At 52.3% G+C, this 17919-nt stretch overlaps 1 protein-coding gene across 7 annotated transcripts in view; it reads left to right on the top strand.

Moving 5' to 3' along the window:
• The window catches only part of BIN1 (bridging integrator 1), a 150380-nt gene that overhangs the window by 85561 nt on the left and 46900 nt on the right, over positions 1-17919 (top strand). For 6 of the 7 annotated variants that reach the window (XM_034786371.1, XM_034786372.1, XM_034786375.1 and 3 more), the window contains exons 5-9: positions 61-156; positions 4617-4724; positions 7326-7418; positions 13017-13102; positions 16108-16183. In XM_034786371.1, coding sequence (XP_034642262.1) covers positions 61-156; positions 4617-4724; positions 7326-7418; positions 13017-13102; positions 16108-16183 — 459 coding nt within the window. The remainder of the gene's footprint in view (positions 1-60; positions 157-4616; positions 4725-7325; positions 7419-13016; positions 13103-16107; positions 16184-17919) is intronic. The other variant, XM_034786373.1, reaches the window with a different exon arrangement.

Consider the following 17919-nt stretch of genomic DNA (forward strand, 5'->3'; position numbering starts at 1 on the left):
GGCAATAGAAATGTAAAGCATTCTGATCGTGCTCATAAGCATGTTCCTTTTGTCTTCCAGAACAATGACCTGCTCTGGGTGGATTTCCATCAGAAGCTTGTGGATCAGGCCCTTCTAACCATGGACACTTACCTTGGCCAATTCCCGGACATCAAAGTAAGTTGCTCCCCTCACTCCTTTCACATTGTGCTAGAGAGTCTCTGGGACGCTGCGAGTAGAGATTGGGGCTTTGCACGAGCGCTTCTCTTGGGACTCTATATCCTTTAGCCTGGGGGTAGTGAAATGGATGTGGCATGGGAGCACCCCCCACTGAAATTGCACTGCCCCCTGTTAGCCAAACACCAATCCTCTGCTCTCTTGGCTAGTGAATAGCTGCCCTGGCAACCAGGGATGTGGGGTATGTGAAAGAGAAGGAAAGGGGATGCTGCTATTGGATGCATTCCAAAGAGGATGGAGCTCGGCTGTTCTCAGTGGTGGCAGATGACAGAACAAGGAGCAATGATCTCAAGTTGCAGTGGGGGAGGTCTAGGTTGGATATTAGAAAACACTATTTCATTAGGAGGGTGGTGAAGCACTGGAATGGGCTACCTAGGGAGTTGGTGGAATCTCCATCCTTAGAGGTTTTTAAGGCTTGGTTGTCAAAGCCCTGGCTGGGATGATTTAGTTGGGGTTGGTCCTGCTTTGAGCAGGGGGTTGGACTAGATGACCTCCTGGGGTCTCTTCCAACCCTAATATTCTATGATTTTATGCTGCAGGATCAACTCCCATGTAGATTGTCCTCTACATATTGGTGCAATAGCTGGATTAACTGGAGTTGCCCTGGGAAGGCATGAGATCTGCACACTCAGGCTTTCCGGGGAGTTTGTGGGGAGCTCCACACTTCACTCATCATGACACATATTCCCTGGTTCCTCTGCTCTTTTACTTTCTGTCACTGGAGAGTGGCTCCATGCCATAGACTGGGGAATTGTCTGTTAGCCAAGTGCAGTAACATTTTCTAATACACGGGCTTTCATCAGCCCCCTGTGAGCAGAACATGTTTCAATCAGAAACCCTCTGTCATCACTAGAATAGGGTTTCATTGTCTACCAGCCTTGTAAAAGGAATAAAACCACCCAGACAAGGCTTCATTCATGCTTTCCTGCTACCACAGATCCGGGACTGTGGAAGGGAAAAGCCGCATCGGGCATTAATGCATTGGCACTGAAGAGAAGTAGCTGAAATGACGTATGGTCTTCATTCCTCTCTCCCATGTTAAAAGGTGCAGGAGGGAGAAATTTACCTGCGATACTCAGGGGCTTTGATATACCAGCAAGCCTGCTGCATTTCCCCCTTCTAGAGGAGACACTACAGGCACTGCCAGGGGATGGAATGAGAAAACGCATGGGTGACCTCGCATGCATCTGCCTGAGTGGTTCCTGAATCACCTTGGGAGCCCCTGGCCCCATCAGTAACATCTTTGCTCTGGCTCTGCCATGTCCGAGCCCATTACAGCTGTGCTGGCATAGAGCATGCCAATTGGCGAGAACACGCTGCCCAGAAAGCGGCTGTCGGCCGACCCGGCCTCTCTCCCACCAGGCTCCCTGGAGTCAGCGCACAGCTTTGCAGTGGAGGGTAGGGTCTGCGTGGGGATTAGCCTGGTTTTGGCCTGTGCTATTCAGGCCACCGCTGTAGGGAGTACTGGGACCTGGGTATGTTTGTGCACAAGGGGGCAGCCTGTGTGCGATTCTCTTGTCAAGCCAGCATGACATTGGTGTGGATTCACGGACAGCAACGAAGTTAGTTCTGATTCTTTTTACGTGGGAGGAGCAGGAGGTACACACAGAGCAGCCGTATCCAACGGGCCACACTGGCATTTTTTAGTGGAAAACAGGCCCCCAGCTTTTCCTACCCAGGTGCAGCTACTGAAACACCAAGCGGGAACGTGAGTGCTGCAGAGGCATTCCCCATACACTCTGCATGGCTCACGCGCGCTCTCTCACACATGCACACACTCTGCATGCCTCTCTCACACTGGCTGACACTCACGTGTGTGCGCATGCGCACACACTCTGCATGTCTTTCTCTCTCTCTCTCTCTCTCTCTCTCTCTCGCGAACTCGCGCGCACACACTCTGCATCTCTCTCTCTCTCTCTCACACACACACACACACACACACACACACACACACACACAGCCAGTGTGAGAGAGAGAGACACATCCAGATACTCTCTTCCCCGCCCCCGCATGTGTCTCTCTCTCTCTCTCACTGGCTGACTCTCCCTCTCTCTCTCTCGCGTGCGCACACACACTCTGCAGCTCTCTTTTGTGTTTTGGCTGATTTTTAAAACTGGAGCGGGGAGGGCCATGCATGGCAGGTCGTCAGAATCCCTTTAAGTGACTGAGTTTTCCTGTTTAGCCCATTGATGCCCCGGCTTTCCCTTCCCCTGGAAGTGCAGAGCCGTCAGGAAGGCGCCAGTGCTGCTGGCGAGTGGCTAATACGTTGATGAGGCTTGTGTGGCAGGCAGATCTGTGTGTTGGGTTAAAATCGGTTTGCACATGGCCAGCTGCTCGGGAGGGGCAGGGTCTCTGCTGACAGCGCAGGATCATCTGATATCCTGGGAGTTCCATCTCCCAGCCCCATCCCTTCCCCCAGCACCAGTTCATTTTGAAACAGCTGCACAGGGAATGGGCTTTTCCATGTGGCAGCGCTTGTAACGATGTCACCATATGGGACATGTCAGCCTGGCTCCTTCCCTAGGAAAGTAACCCCCCCACCCCCTCTTGCCCCCCCCCCCCCGCCCCTTCTTGATTAGCTTAAACTTTTGTCACTGTCTGTTTCTGGAGGAAAGTGCCACTTCAAATGGTTTCAGGTCCCAGGATCATAGTGCAAGCCGTGAACATGTGCAGTCCCATGGGGTCTCTGCTTCCTGGGGCGCCCCTTCCCCCACTTACTTCTACAGCTTCCCCTATCACTGTATATCAGAGGTCAAACCATGGGGAAAAAGTAGGTGTCGTCTTCCAAGCTTCACCCACAAACCATGTCCCACCCATGTGAGATGCCAGACACCGCGATTCCCTTGAGATACGCTGCTCCCACTCTCCTGCAATCCATAGTGGAATGGCTAGTGGTGTTGATGTGTTTGCACTGTTCTTGTTAGACTCCAGAATTTGTGGAGATGGGGAAGGCTTGTTTGCGCTTCTTGGAGCTATTGTTCCCAGCTATATGCAGACTCTTTGCCTTGATTACACCCTGTTTGCATTTTTCAGCAGGCACCTAACTAGGTGATCCACGATACCAAGGGTATGTCTACACTTAGGGCTAGTCTACTACTACCAGATCGGTGGGTAGAAATTGATCTCTTGGGGATCAATTTATTGAGTCTTATCTAGACCGATAAATCGATCCCCGAATCGACGCGCTTACTCCCACCTCGTCAGGAGGAATAAGCGCCGTCGACGGGGGAGCCGCGACGGTCGATTTGCCGCCGTCCTCACAGCGGGGTAAGTTGAAAAGGATACATCGAATTCAGCTACTCTATTCGCGTAGCTGAATTTGCATATGTTAAATCGATATCCCCCCCCCCCCCCCAAGTGTAGACCTAGCCTTAGAAGCGTAAGTCGACCTATATAGGCGGAGGGGCGCAAGCGGCTCCACGTGGCTCTCGCCCACAGGCATTGCCCCGCCCCAGCTCCCATTGGCCAGGAGCTGGCCAATGGGAGTGCAGAGCCAGTGCTCGTGGCTGCCCTGCCTAGGAGCCGAACCTGCTACTGGCCGCTTCCACAGTGCAGCGAGGTGTCGGAACAGGTGGGCACTAGCCTGCCTTAGCTGTCCAGCACCACTGACAGGACTTCTAATGGCCTGGTGGGCGGTGTTGACCACAGCTGCCACGACCCAGTTCTGGGTAACGACCCATGGTTTGAAAGCCACTGTTCTAAAGCATGCAATGAGCAGAAAGGGGCATGAACCAGCACTGTGGCTCTGGAAGTTTAGGGTACTTCTAATTCAAACAACTGGGCCTGTCTCTGCTCAGTTTCTTTTTTCTTTCTTTCTTTTGATCGTTATTTCAATATTGACTCAAAGATCAGGCTGCTTTTATTTGAAAGGAGCCTCTAGATGCCTCTTAGAATCCTTCTGATGGGTTTAAAAAAAAAAAAAAGTGGCAGCTGTTTTAGAAGGATATTGAATGAGAGCCTGATCCAAACCCGAGGGGAGCCCTTCCAGTCATCTTGAGGAGCTTTGGGTCAGGACCTTGTGGGAGAGCAGAATCATGGGGCTGCGCTTTGCTAAAAGATCCAATCACAGGATTGGGCTCTGGGGTGGAGGCCGACTTTCCCTCATGTCCAGCGCTGTTGGTGCTGCACAGATAATGGAGAAGGATGATGCAGGGAGACATTTCCCTGATGCCTGGGGAAAATGCTGCCGGTGGCAGAGACCTTCCGAAGGGGGTCACCTATTATGGGGTCTGAATCCCAGAAGCAACAGGGGGTTCCTGCTAGCCCAGACCCAGAAAGGCCAATTCTTTACTCACTTAATGGGGTGTAATTGAGGAGGGGTTTAATTATGCAGTTCAGATGCCGAGGGGCTAAACTTTATGGCTCTAGCTGTTCATAGCTGGTATTTCTCTCTCTCTCAGTCTCGGATCGCTAAGCGAGGGAGGAAGCTTGTGGATTACGACAGCGCCAGACACCATTTTGAATCCCTACAAACCGCAAAGAAGAAAGACGAAACCAAAATCGCCAAGGTAAAGCACAGGGCGGGCCCTGCTTTCATTTATTATTATTTTTAATAACTGCTCATTTAGGAAATTTTAACATGTTGACTCATCGTTCCCAGGTGCTTTCTGTTTAGAGAACTGTCATGCAATGATCCAGCCAGAATGTTTTCTCTTTGGCAGGGTCCCACCCATGCACTTATTTTTACTCCCCAAATAAACTTTAGGAGGAGGCTCTGAAGGCCTTAGTGCACTGACGCTAAGCTTCTGTGCAGTGTACCTGGTACAGATTTCAGGGGTATGTGGTTAAGTTCTGGTGAGCACAGAAGCCTGAGCGAGAAAGGGAGAATGGCCTTACCGTGCCATCTAGGAACTGGGAGGCAGGAGATCTGGGTTCTATTTCCTTCTCTGACCCTGGATACCTGCATGCCTCAGTTTCCCCATCTGTAAAATGGTGATGAGAATAAGTGGTTGGCCGCTGGGCCCTGAATTCAGTAAGTTTGCAGAGTGCTCTGAGATGCTCCGATTGACAGTGCTGTAGCAGTGTTTGCTGGGAGGGACTACCTGGTATTTTCAGCGTGGGCATGGCCGTGACCCGTTCAGAGCCTCTGCTCTGTTAATTCCTGCTGTATAAATCGTGCCCTGAACAGCTTTGCTCTTTCAGACTGGAAGGTGCTACAGCCAAAGCAAAATTGGCAATTGGGTTGTTGGAATACCCTTCAGTCTCTCTGAAACCACGCCCTCTCAGATCACTTGGGCCTTGTCGTGACTAGGAATTAACGTGTGATGTTAACATGTGCTCGCTAACGCATTTTGAAACATCTAGTGTGGACAAGACAGAGTAGACTTGAACATGTGCTAAGATGGTTGAAATACTGGCCTAGGCACCCCCCTGTGAGCACCTATTAAAGGCAGTAGGTGAAATTCTGCCTCCATTGATGTCAATGGGGAATTTTGCCACTGACTTCAATGGAGCCAAGATTTCATCCAAGTGTGCCTGGTCTACAGTAGACTTTCCCATGGTGTTAGCCAGAACATGCTAATAGCACACCTTAAATTCTAGTCTAGGCAAGACTTTAGGGGAGGGATGAGCTGTGTGGGAGCTAGGGATGGTGGAAGAAGAGAGGAGGGAGAAGTTTCTTTACTCATCTCTTTATTTGCTTGCACTATGGATAATCGGGCAAAACCAGGGAACAAAATTGAAGGTAACTTTAGGAACCAGAATCGTTGCTTTTTTCCATACCTGATGCCATGTCCCTCATTCAACACACAAGGCTGGTCAGCCAGTCAAATGGATCAGTTAACAGAACTTTCTACTGGCTTTTCTCTTTAAAGAGAAACTGAAGCACATGCAGAAGTAAGAAGGGAATTTTCCTGGGGGTGGGGAGGTGGAATCTTTCATTTAGAGGTGGTGTTAATTGGCAATTTTAAAACTTGCTGCGGTGATTCATATTCGAACATTGGAACCCGAGGCCACTGGCTCTGGTATTTGCAAGTCTGGGAAGCTAGACTCCGCTAGCTTGGCTTCACTCACTGGTCTCGCCCAAACTGCTCATGTGCTGACACTCTGTGACAGATGACCAGTTGTTGACAGATTAATAGGTAAGGTCGATGAGCAATGTGGACCAAAGGACAGAGCCCAGGGTTCTGTTCCCGATGCTGTCTCTGGGTCACTTGAACAAAGAAATTAGAAGTCAACGGGAGCTTTTCCAGTCACTGCAGTGGGCTTGGTCTGGCCCTTCAGCCCTCTCTGCCTCAGTTTCCCTGCCTGGTAAATAGGAATAATGCTACTTACCTGCCTTTGTAAAGTGCTTTTGAGATCTATGGAAAAGCACTGGAGAAACTCAAAGTCTTGTTATTACAGTATAGAGCAAATACTGGGAGCTGACTGATGTCTTCTCATGATATTAGAATAACACCAACAACATCATGAATTCTTTTGGACTCCTCCTTCCTCTCCCATCTCCCTTCTTATAACACATGTACACATCCCTTAGGAACCCTGCCACGTACTGCTGAATTGACAACACTCGATTAAAATACAGTGCTGTGCACTTTAAATACACCTCTACCTCGATATAACGCTGTCCTCGGGAGCCAGAAAATTTTACCGCGTTATAGGTGAAACCGCGTTATATCGAACTTGCTTTGGTCCGCCGGAGTGCGCTGCCCCACCCCCCCCGGAGCACTGCTTTACTGCGTTATATCCGAATTCGTGTTATATCAGGTCGCGTTATATCGGGGTAGAGGTGTAATTGCATGTGGACGAGAGTGACGTTGAATTAATCCCGACCTCCTGGAAGGCACTCGGCGGAAACTCAACACTGGGCATTTGTGTGCTAAGTCACTAACCATTCTTGCCTGTTGCTCTTTGCAGCTGGACTGCTGGTAAGCAGTCTCCCAGCCCTGGTGCCCTCGTCTCCAGATCAGAGCATTAATTACCACTACACTTGGCATGCTGTGAAGGATTCGTAACTAATTGTCCCCTGGATGCTGTGTCTCTTGCCTTGGTGGTGTTGGGTTGGCCCAGCCTGTAATGCTCTCACTCTTGTGATTTTGTTTTCTAAACAGATGTCTGTCTCTCTCTCTTGTTTTTGTTTTCTCTTTCCTTTGAAAACGCTCCCCCCGCAGCCTGTCTCGCTGCTTGAGAAAGCTGCGCCTCAATGGTGCCAAGGAAAACTACAAGCTCATCTCGTTGCTCAAACTAATCTGCTCCGAAATCAGGTGATTGCTGACCTACCTGGCTCTAACCCCTGCATGTGCTATTTTGGGCTCTAGTCCTGTAATGTGCGTTTAATTTCCAAGCAGTGTTCACTCTAGGCCCTCTGTAAAGTGTGTCCTTCTTACGCAGGGGCCAGATTTCTTCCTGGTCTAACACCAGTGACCTTAAGTGAAGTTACATCTGGGGTAGGTTTGATCCGTTGATTCCCCCTTCCCCCAGTAAAACTGTATTATGCTTTGCCCAGAGGCGGATTAAGATTTATTGGGGCTCTGGGCACAAAGAACATTTGGGCTCCCCCACACCTCCCTTTCAATGGGGCCCCAACCCCTGCTCCTCAGTGCTCCAGCAGGAGCCCCCAAATTGGCCAGCTCCCTGGGCACAGATCCCATAGGCCTGTGCATTAATCTGCCACTGGCCTTGCCCCATAAAGTGAACACTGGGGGAGGGGGTGAAGATCCCATGCAGTTCCGCTAGTATTTTTTTTTTTTTCCTAAATGAGAAGCAGATTTTTATGGTTTAAAAATAGAAACCTTAAGAAGCTGCCTCGTGAATTTCTGCCATTCAGTAAAGCTGGAAGCAAAATATCACAGCAAAAACCAGAAGTGGTTTATACATTTGTACAAATTAGTTGCAAAACTTTCCCAGGGTGAGATCCAAAAATGCAGATTTGAAACGATTCATTTATAGAACAAGTGCTGAGAAAATCTCCCAAGGCCTCAGAGGTCCGGTCTGATTTGGATTAGAAATGGATGCAAGATGTGCATCCAGCACTAGACTTTGAACACCGTCAAGTTGCAGGCCTTGGGGTGCCTGAAAGCAGGGTTTGTCCAGGTGTTATTTAGATTTGAGAACCTACAAGGAGGGAGCTTAGTAAGTGAAGTCAATGAAACTATAGTTATTGAAATTAGATTCTTTGTTCATCCCCCTTGCTTGGGGAGTGGGAAGGAGAACCTGGCCTTCATGTGGAATCTCCCATGGTGAATGTTTTTCAGGGAAAACAGATCTTTGAGGATCTGGGTCTAACGTCCATTTAAAACATTGCCTAAGTACCTTTTGAGCATCTGGGTCTCAGGGACTTACAGTAGGAGCAGACAGACAGACAGGACTGCAGTAGGGAGGAAGGAAAACAAATACTCTGAATGGGAGGACAGTAAGTCATTGTCCTGACTCAGAGAAACCCAAATACCTACTCATACATTCCAGGTGATCTCATCTGCTTTCATTCAAATTCTCTCTCACATTCCTGGTCAGTGAATGAATCCTTGTTTACCCATGACAGGTCACACTTCAAAATACCTGGGAGCTTTCACAGCCAATTTCTGATTGTACAGATAGGATGCTGGTTAATAAAATGCTGGAGTGCCATGTAAACTGAGCATCGGCTCACGGAGAAGATGGCTGATTGCAATTCCTTTAAGGGTGACCTGCAAAGGAGGAAAAATTGCACCTTTTTTTTTTTTTGGGCTTCTTGATGATGTCTAAAGGCCCAAAAGATTTCTTTAGGCTTGTTTTTCAGCTGAGAAATACCAGTGGGAAGGGATAGCTCAGTGGTTTGAACATTGGCCTGCTAAACCCAGGGTTGTGAGTTCAATCCTTGAGGGGGCCATTTAGGGCAAAAATCTGTCTGGGCTTAGAGCAGGGGGTTGGACTAGATGACCTCCTGAGGTCCCTTCCAACCCTGATATTCTATGAGTCAGGGGAAAAAGGGAGAATTTGCTGGAAGTTTCTTTAGAGGCCTACACAACTGGAGAGAGAAGTTTCTCAGCCCATAACCAAAGGAATCAGTGTTAAGCTATCAAACCCCAGAACGTTAAACAGCCAGAGTAAAAATCTCTTCTCCTGCCAATTGCTCATCTTTCAGTCTCGTGTTATGTCACAGTCTCCCTAATTGTCCGCTATGTTTTTGTGCAGCGACTAAGACCGGGCAAGCCCTTTGATTTCTAATATAAAGATGAGTTGAGAATTAACCTTTCAAATACCTAACCAGCCAGGCCTTTAACAGATAGAAAATAGTGGGAGTTTCCTGTGAACGCTTGGGAGGTTTCCTTTTAGGGGGTGTAAGTGAGTTACACTGTAGCGTTCTGGTGACTGCACCATTTGGAACAAAAAGGAAACCGCTTAGAGCAGCAAATTCCTGCTGCTCCACTGAAACGCTGATTCCTGTCTAAGCAGCAGTGTCCTTGGTGATCTGTCCCATCAGCCAGCGAGTAACCAGCTAACTTAGCGGTGTGTCCCTCTGGTTCCCCAGAGAGGAAGGATGGCCTCTGGGTTAGGATCTAGCCTGGGACTTGGAAGACCTGGGTTTAGTTCTCTGCTCTGACACTGCTTCCTGTGTTGCCTTGGGCAAGTCACTTAGGCCCAGATCCTGCATGCCTCAATCAAAATGGGAGCTCCATGAGAGGAAGGTGCCTAAGTACCTTTAAACATCTGGGCCTTGCCCTCTCTACCCACTGCACATTAAGTCTGGGTATGTGGGACCCGGGCTTGTGGACTTGGTGTTTCCAAGCCTATGCTTAGGCATCTGTACTGCATTGTAAGCCTGGGTTTACAATTGCTGCACCGGGGTCTCGCAGCCGTGCTAACACGTCCAGACTGCACAGACCTTCGGACTAGGGTCTGCAGCTTGAGCTGCTTCCCTACTGCAGGATGACAGGGCTTGGACCTGTGTCTCAGCAGGACTTGGTCTCTGACCCACCCCCCATCACGGTCCTAGGATCCAGGCCCTGAGTACTTACTGACCCGAGTCAGCCGGAGAGGTGTGTGGACGGAAAGGGGGGCTTGGGCTCAAACCTGAGTCAGAGCTTGGCCCATAGTGTGCAGTGTAGACGTCCTCTCTCTTCCCTACCTGTAACATGGGGATAACGGCTGAACTGATGGCAGTGGGAGCTGAGGACAGCTGCGAGGAGACGCTCAGCGCTGCACAGAATCAGGCCTGCCGCATCCAGCCAAAATAAACCCTGCGTAGAGCTGGATCCTGGTGACCATATACCCTTGGCTTGGCCAGAGCACGGGAGAAAGTAGTTTAGCTCTATCCCTGGGAACATCAAAGGGATTTGAAATATCCACCACGGAGCCCTAGCCATAGCTCTGAGCTGCATGGACCCCTCTTCCCTTACGTTTCTAGAGTGAACGCTGCCTGTGGGCTTTTAGTGGCTGTGCTTTGGGCTGTGCCAATACTCGCAGATCGGCGCAGGATTTGCTTTCTGGGTCCTTCGGCCTGGAGAATGGTTAAATGTGAGGGAGGGACCATGTCATTTCCTTCATTGTGCAATGGGGCTACTGAAAAACAAACAGAATTTAATGGGGATCTTGGTCTCTGGGGATTTTAACTCCTGATTATGGTTCAAGCCTGGTGTGGAAATGAAAGGGGACACATACTTCACCCTTTTTTCCTTTTGAGTGAATGGATGGGAAACATTCGTGCCCTGATAGATGTTAAGGCCAGAAGGGACCCTCATGGTACTGTCCTCCGTCCTCCTGCATAGCATAAAGCGGCATCTCTGTTTAAGAGGGGGTTCATTTTTGCAAGTCCACAGAAAATGATGGGCTTGTCTGTGCCATGCACCGGGCGGAACCGCTGAACGCCAGTGCGCAAGAAAGCCGGGTGTGACTCCTGTTGCTCCGTGCCTTCCCTGGAGTGGCTCCATATCTCCATTAGAGACCCACCATTTCACAGACAGGCCGAAATGGGCATTCCTTCCAGTACCCAGTTGTCTCTCCTCTGGAAGGAACCTCTTGTCCTCTGACCTTGAGCACTGAGGACCTCACTCCAGGCTTCTGCTGGGGGCTGGCAACTTCTGAAAGCTGGGTGGGGGCTAGACTGACACACCCTGAGCCGCCTCCTCTGCTAGTTCCCCCTGGCCAGGGAAGCAGGAGACCAGAAGTAGCACCTGGGTCTGCCACATAGCAGGCCAGTATGCATCCTTTTCTGACTGCCCCCGCTCCCGTTAATCTGGTTTGTGTGCATGCCATCCCTGAGACAGAGAGCCCAACGCTGCCTAAAGCCAGATTTCCTCTGTTAACCCCATAGCAGAGCAGAGCAGATCTTTCTCCGGGCAATGTCTGTCCCCATGTCTCTCGGAAGGGACAGGAAGCCAGCCTCCGGTTCTGAAGGTTCCTGTGGCAATAGGAGGGCAGAGAGAGCGGGCCCCTGGGGGGGCTGGATTTGCACACAAGCTGAAGAGCCCTGAGGCATTGTGACATTCCTGCTATTGTTGTTAATATAAACAGCAGCTTGTGCTGGCCTGCCTGTTAGACTGTGCTGTGGGGTGGTTACCCTGGGGATTCGCTGTTCTCTCTTGCCCCCCACCACACAGGCAGGGGCGAGGCAGAGAGTGGAAACATTGAAACTGGAACGTTCGCAGTACAGGGCCTTGAAGGGAGGAAGAGGGACGCTGGCACAGGGGGAGGAGTGAGGGAGTGGAGTGGTGGATGTGCTTGATGCCGACATGGGGAGTGGGGTGGCAGATGTGCCCATGCTGCCTCGGGAGGGGGGGGCTTGGGGAGGTGGGCGTGCCCGGTGCTGACTCAGGGCGGGTGTAGGGTGGTGGGCGTGACCAGTGCTGACACGAGGGTGGAGGGGTGGGTAGAGTGGTGGTGGGCAGTGGCGGATTAATGATTTTGCCGCCCCTAGGCCCAGGGCCGGCTCTGGGTTTTTTGCCGCCCCAAGCAAAAACTTCCGAGATCGCAAGTGCCGCAGTGCGCAAACCCCCCCCCAAAAAGAGAAACAACCCTCCGAGAGCGCACATGCTGCCCCTGCAGATGTGCTGCCCTAGGCCTAGGCCTTGTCAGCCTAGGCGATAATACGCAGCTGGTGGTGGGTGCGCCTGGTGCTGACTCGGGGAGAGGATTGGAGAGGGGTGGGCAGACCTGGTGCTGACTCGGGGTGGGGGTGGGGTGGGGGAAATGGGGTGGTGGAGGTGCCCAGTGCTGACTTGGGGTGTGTGGGGCGGTGGACATGCCTGGTGCTGACTTGTGCTGTTTGTAGTAGGAGCAAGGAGCGGCTTATGTCTCTGCGTTATGCCAGGATTCTTGCCCCAGTCCTGGGCTCCTTGGTGCTGGCAATGGGAGATAGGGGGATTCACCCAGACTTTGGGCCAATGGGCAGAACAGGCTGCTGGCCTGGACGCTGGAGTTAAAATCTTGATCAGACCCCAGTGTAGGAGCTTTGCACCTGCGGTGGGTTCCCCCATGACGAGGATTCCTCGTCAGCTGGTTTAAGCCCTGGCAGTGCAGAGCCCCGTGTCTTCGATTCTCCCTGTGCACAGGGGTTCAAAGCTGGGGCGGGGTGCCCAGCCGGCTCGGCACCATTGCTGTCCATGGAGCTAGGCTGAGGTACACCTGCTGGGGTCTGATCTTCCCTCTCGGCAGTCAATTAGGGGAGTGGCACCCACCGTAAAAGCTGGATAAGCAAGAGGAGAATCAGACCTCTTGTCCTCAGCAGAGAATTAACCCAGGCAGCCTCCCGAGGGGTTCAGCGCGGCCAGTGTGGTGTGGGGGATCTCCCTCGCCTGGTCTCTCCAGCTGGCCAGGGAAGCAGCAAATGCCTCACGCTGCATGGAGCTGGGGGGGTGCTGACTTGTCTCGTCTCTGTTGTGAAGGCCGAAGAAGAGCTGGTGAAAGCTCAGAAGGTGTTTGAGGAGATGAACCTCGATCTGCAGGAGGAGCTGCCTTCGCTATGGAATAGGTGAGCGCCCCAGGGCGGCCGCCGGGGGCCAGTCACCCCATAGGGAGGTCGTTACTGTGATGGGCTCCCCATCGGTGTGAAGGGGGGGCCTGGGTTAAGGGGGGCCTGGGTTAAGGGTGACCCTCTGCCCTGGATTTCTGGGTGCGTCCCAGCTCTCTGGGCCTCTCCTAGCATTCACAGAAGCCACCCCTTATCCTGTTTCCAAGACCCTGCCGTCCTTGGATCTTCCGGGAACGCAGTAGCCACCCAGTGTGTGTCGCTTTTAGGGGTTGTCCATAAATTACATAGCGCATTAGGGCATGTGGGGGGGTTAATTTTGCATGTTTGTTTCATGGTACAAAGCGGTACAACGGGTGGTAGGGGTCATGAAAATCTGCCTAGGGAGAGCTGCACTACACTGGCGACGTAGTGGGACGGGAGTGGGGAAGGGGATTCAGGAGCTCTTCTACACTGCAAAGAAAAACCCGCGGCAGTGAGTCTCGGAGTCCGGGTTAATTGACTTGAGCCTGAGGGGCTGGGGCTATGGGCCTAAAACCAGCAGTGTAGACGTTCCCACTCGGGCTGGCGCCTGGGCTGTGAGACCCTCCCCCTTCGCTGGACTTCACAGCCTGGGCTGCAGCCCAACCAGGAGCATCTACGCTGCTGTTTTTAGTCCCACAGCCCGAGTCAATTGACCCCAGCTTTGAGGCTCAGCGCTGAAGGCTTTTCGTTGCAGGACGCCCTTCGGCACTGAGCCCCCAGGCGTGGCTCTGGCTGGCAAGTCCTTTCCCTTGTGTGGGGGTCCCAGACCCTCCAGCCCTGCTGCACAGCGGGGACCCAGCTGTCCACCCGATGGTGCTTGGCTCCCGAGTGCAGGCTGGGCACAGGAAAACAGGCAGGCAATGAAGGGAGACCAGAGCTAGGAGACATCCTGGTGGAGGCCAGGGGATGAATGAGGAAGGAGAGCTGATGTTTGGGGAGGGGAGTGTCAGGATGGAGTGCAGGCAAAGTCCACTCAGTGTCCCAATTTCTGATTTAAAAATGCAGTCCCCTGGGGCTGATGGGGGCGGAGGCAGGACAGGAGGAGGGGAGAGCAGGGGTCAGTGGGATGAAAGCAAAATCCTGAGGGGCTGCTGGACCCCCCGGGGATCCTGACTTCTAGCAGGGTACACGCGCAGTGTGAGTGATGTAGCCGCCGGCTGCGAGCAGTGCAGCGGTTGCACCAGTGCCTGCTGGGGAGCTCTCTCCCCTGCTGGTCCCCGTCATGCAGATTGGGATCCCTCTGCCCATCAGATGGAGGCAGCTGGAGCTGTGGCTCTGTCTTGGTCTGAGGGTGGGGTGGGGCTGCCTGTGGTCTGGCTTTTTTGAGGGCACAGGCTGCGCGCTCTCCCTTGTCTGCTATTGTAAAGCACCCAGCAGTTGCCCCCGCTTTCATCCCCTGCTCCGATCCTGTGCCCACACGCTCCCTTCTGCCCCTGCAGAGAGTGCCGTTCCCGACCCCACCCTGGCCTGAGGGGATGCCAGACAGACGCCCGGCAGGAGTGGGTTGAGTTCAGGGGGTCCCCCCGCCTCCTCACCCAACCCCAAAGGCTTCTCTCTGGCTGGTAGGTGTCCCACCCAGACAGCGCCAGGCTCTCTCCTGAGGAAGCAGAGGCAAGGGCCCTACTCCTCAGGAGAAACCCGCCTCACAGCAAGAGCTGGGCTGCAGCTCCGGAGAGCACGTTGCTTTGAGGAGAACGTGGGGCAGCGCCAACCCTGGCTTGGTGCTGCCCCGACGTACCTAACCCAACCCCCTTCTACTCCTGCACAAACCCTTCCCACCCTCAAGGTGCTGGGTTCGCAGCGGGCAGTCGGGCAACAGGCAGAGTCTGTCCCTGCCAGTTTGCACTAGCTGAGGATCTGGCCTCTGCCAGCTTCAGGCATCTGTCAGTTTGGCTATTGGCAGCAGGGCCCTTAACCCCGTGACCCCCAAGTAACCAGCTTGTCCCCCTGTAGTCGGTCTCTAGCTTTCTAGCCGTGTAGCCTATTCCTAAGGCTTCCCCAGCTGTGATAGGTGAGACCAGCTCTCCGCTGGTCACTAGCGGAGACGAAACATTTCCGTCCATGTCTCTCCCCTGAGAAGGACAGATCTGCTGCACCCACCCACCCTGCATGAGGGGTGACCATACGATTTGAGCCACGCACCCTAACGGAACACCTAATTGGGGGACATTGGGTAATTCTTGGCCGCCTGCTAACCTCACTGCCTAGCAGGCCAGGGTGGGTGTGGGTGTGGGTGTGTTCCCCTCCACGTGGGTGGTTACAAGCTGCTCCAGTTAGTTGTCCTCCATTACGAATTGCTGGGAGAGCACCATCTGGCTGAACTCTTGCGTCTCAGGGCTCAGCTCTAGCTGTCTCTGTCCTGTCAGCAGAGAGACGCGCCCCGCGTGTAAGGGACGGTGGGTCGCTCCCCTTCTTCAGAGAAGAAAACCCAGCAGGCAGGACAGCACTTTTCTTGGCTTGACTCAAATCACTAGATTTGGGAGTCACATAGCGAGTGTGTCTGGGACCAGGCCCCTAAAGCCTGCTCGAGTTCTGGGGTTTTCCTGCTCAACCCTCCTGTTTTTCCCCCTGTGGTTACTGTTGCCATGGCATCTCTTTTCAGAAGGGAGGACAGGGGGGGTGTTGGTCCCTGGCCAGTGCCACTCTGGAGAATGGCTTGGGGTGGGTCCACTAGGAAAAGTGCCCTGACAGGCCTGTCTTCTCCCTTTCTGCTAGAACCAACCATCTCCTATAGGCCCCACTGGCCTGCTTTATTCAGTAACTAGTGTCTGTTTTGCTTTGCTGCCATGTGGGAGTCGCCCCAGCCCACAGGGCTGTCTGGGGACTTCCTGACCTACACTGCTGTTAGGATGGAGAGAGAGCGCAGCTTATCTGTGAAATGCGTGGAGTGTGTGTGGGGGGGGTATTAGCAAAGGAAACCAAGTCCACAGATCTTGGAAGAGCCACCTGTATCCACTAATCTTTGCTCTGTTTTCATTTGGCAGTCGTGTTGGTTTCTATGTCAACACATTCCAGAGTATAGCGGGCCTAGAAGAGAACTTCCATAAAGAAATGAGCAAGGTAAGGTTGCTGGCCCTTTTATTCATTTGCCATGCTGTTATCGTTCATAGTCACTTGTGCAGTGCAGCAAATGCACCCAGGGCTGGACAAGAGGCCCGTACCAAGCTGAGGCCAGGCACTTCTCTTGATGGCTTTACAATCCTAACATCCCTGTTTAAATAGCCATCCGGTCACTGCAGGGAATCTTACGGGTTTCAGCTGGGAGTATTGTTGACCGGAGCGTATTCCCCTAAGATCAGTGGATCCCGCCTAGAGTCAAAGAAGCAATGAATGAAGCCAGTCTGATTCCGCACCTTCAAACTTTTGGGTAAAGGAGTTTCACTTACTAAAATGGATGAACTGGTAGCAAAGGTGCCATCTGTAGTAAGCCTTCAATGCCATAAGGAGTATCTCAAGGAGCAGATGGCTTAGTTGCTCCATGCTTGTTCTGTAACTGCCTAGCCAGGCCCTGAAGAGGTCTGAGGGGTAGCGAGTAGCAAGGCCAACACACTGACCCTTTCATCCAGAATTCTTGTTTTCATTTAACTTAAAAACCAGATTTGAAATAACTCCTGGAGTCCTCCAGGGTTGTGCATTGCCCGCATGATTTATACACTCTCTATACATCCTGCTAATCTTTCCTGAGGAGACAGGGAGCCCAAGTGAAAACAGATACTTTTGTTCTCCAACTGTAGTCCGGGCAACAATACAGCAGCTAAGCAACAAGCAACATTATGGTCGTTAAATTCCCAGACGTAACCACTCACAGTGAGGGAACGGCTGGCATGATTTAAACATTAGCTTCAAGTTCTGCTGATACTTCACAGGGACCCTTACAAAAATAATCCAGTGTTCTACAGTAATGCTACAAACCACTGTAGTAACACTATTGTTAAAGGCAATGGTTTTTTGTTATACTCCAGTACTTTATAAGGGAAAACTTTGGGAAACCTGTCTGCTTAGAGCAGTGATCCCCTTACTGTGGGGTATGTTCCCCTGGGGGGCCTTGAGGAACATTTGGGGGCAAAGAGGGAGCGCCACCCAGCCCTGCTCTGTCCCCAGCTCTGCCCTGGCTCCACCCCCAGCCGCAGCTCCACCTCCTGGCCCCATGACCCGCCGTGGCCCCCACCGAGGCCCGGTCACAGCTTCACTCCCTGCCCTGGGCGCCCCCACCGCAGTCCCCGGCCAGGGCTTCATTCCTGGCCCCAGCCCCACCCCCAGCTATGCCCCCAGTCTTGGTTCCTTTACCCCTGTCTGCATTCCTTCCCCCCACCCCCACCCTGAGCCACATCTCCACTCTCAGCCTTGGTTCTGGGGGGCAGAGAGGGGGGAAGACAGGGGTAAAGGGGGGAGAACGTGACCCTGAAAAGTTTTGGGACCACTGGTTTAGAGAGAATCCTCTTCCTGTGTCACATGGTTTTGCAGGTCTCTTCCCCAGTTGTTTTTTTGTTTGGGGACATGCAGGAAACCAGGACCTTTTGTTCCTTAAGAGTCATCTGCTTCTTATTAGAGCTATAGGATCAAATTAATCACTGGCATGGACGGTGCAATACCATTGACATTGATGGAGTGGGATCTCTTAGTGCCAACGGTGACTTTGGCCTGTAATTTTGTTTGTGACGCAGCCGTTTCGTAGTAGTAACCGGTGGCGTGGACAAAGATGAGGTTCGAGGCTTCCGCTGGGCTCATGCAGAGGTCCCTGGTAATATCGGGGAGGGTGGAGAAAGGCAGGAAATAGAAAAGACCTGAGCCGGGTT

Source organism: Trachemys scripta, chromosome 11 (genome assembly GCF_013100865.1).
Source record: "Trachemys scripta elegans isolate TJP31775 chromosome 11, CAS_Tse_1.0, whole genome shotgun sequence".
Classification (NCBI taxonomy): Eukaryota; Metazoa; Chordata; order Testudines; family Emydidae; genus Trachemys; species Trachemys scripta.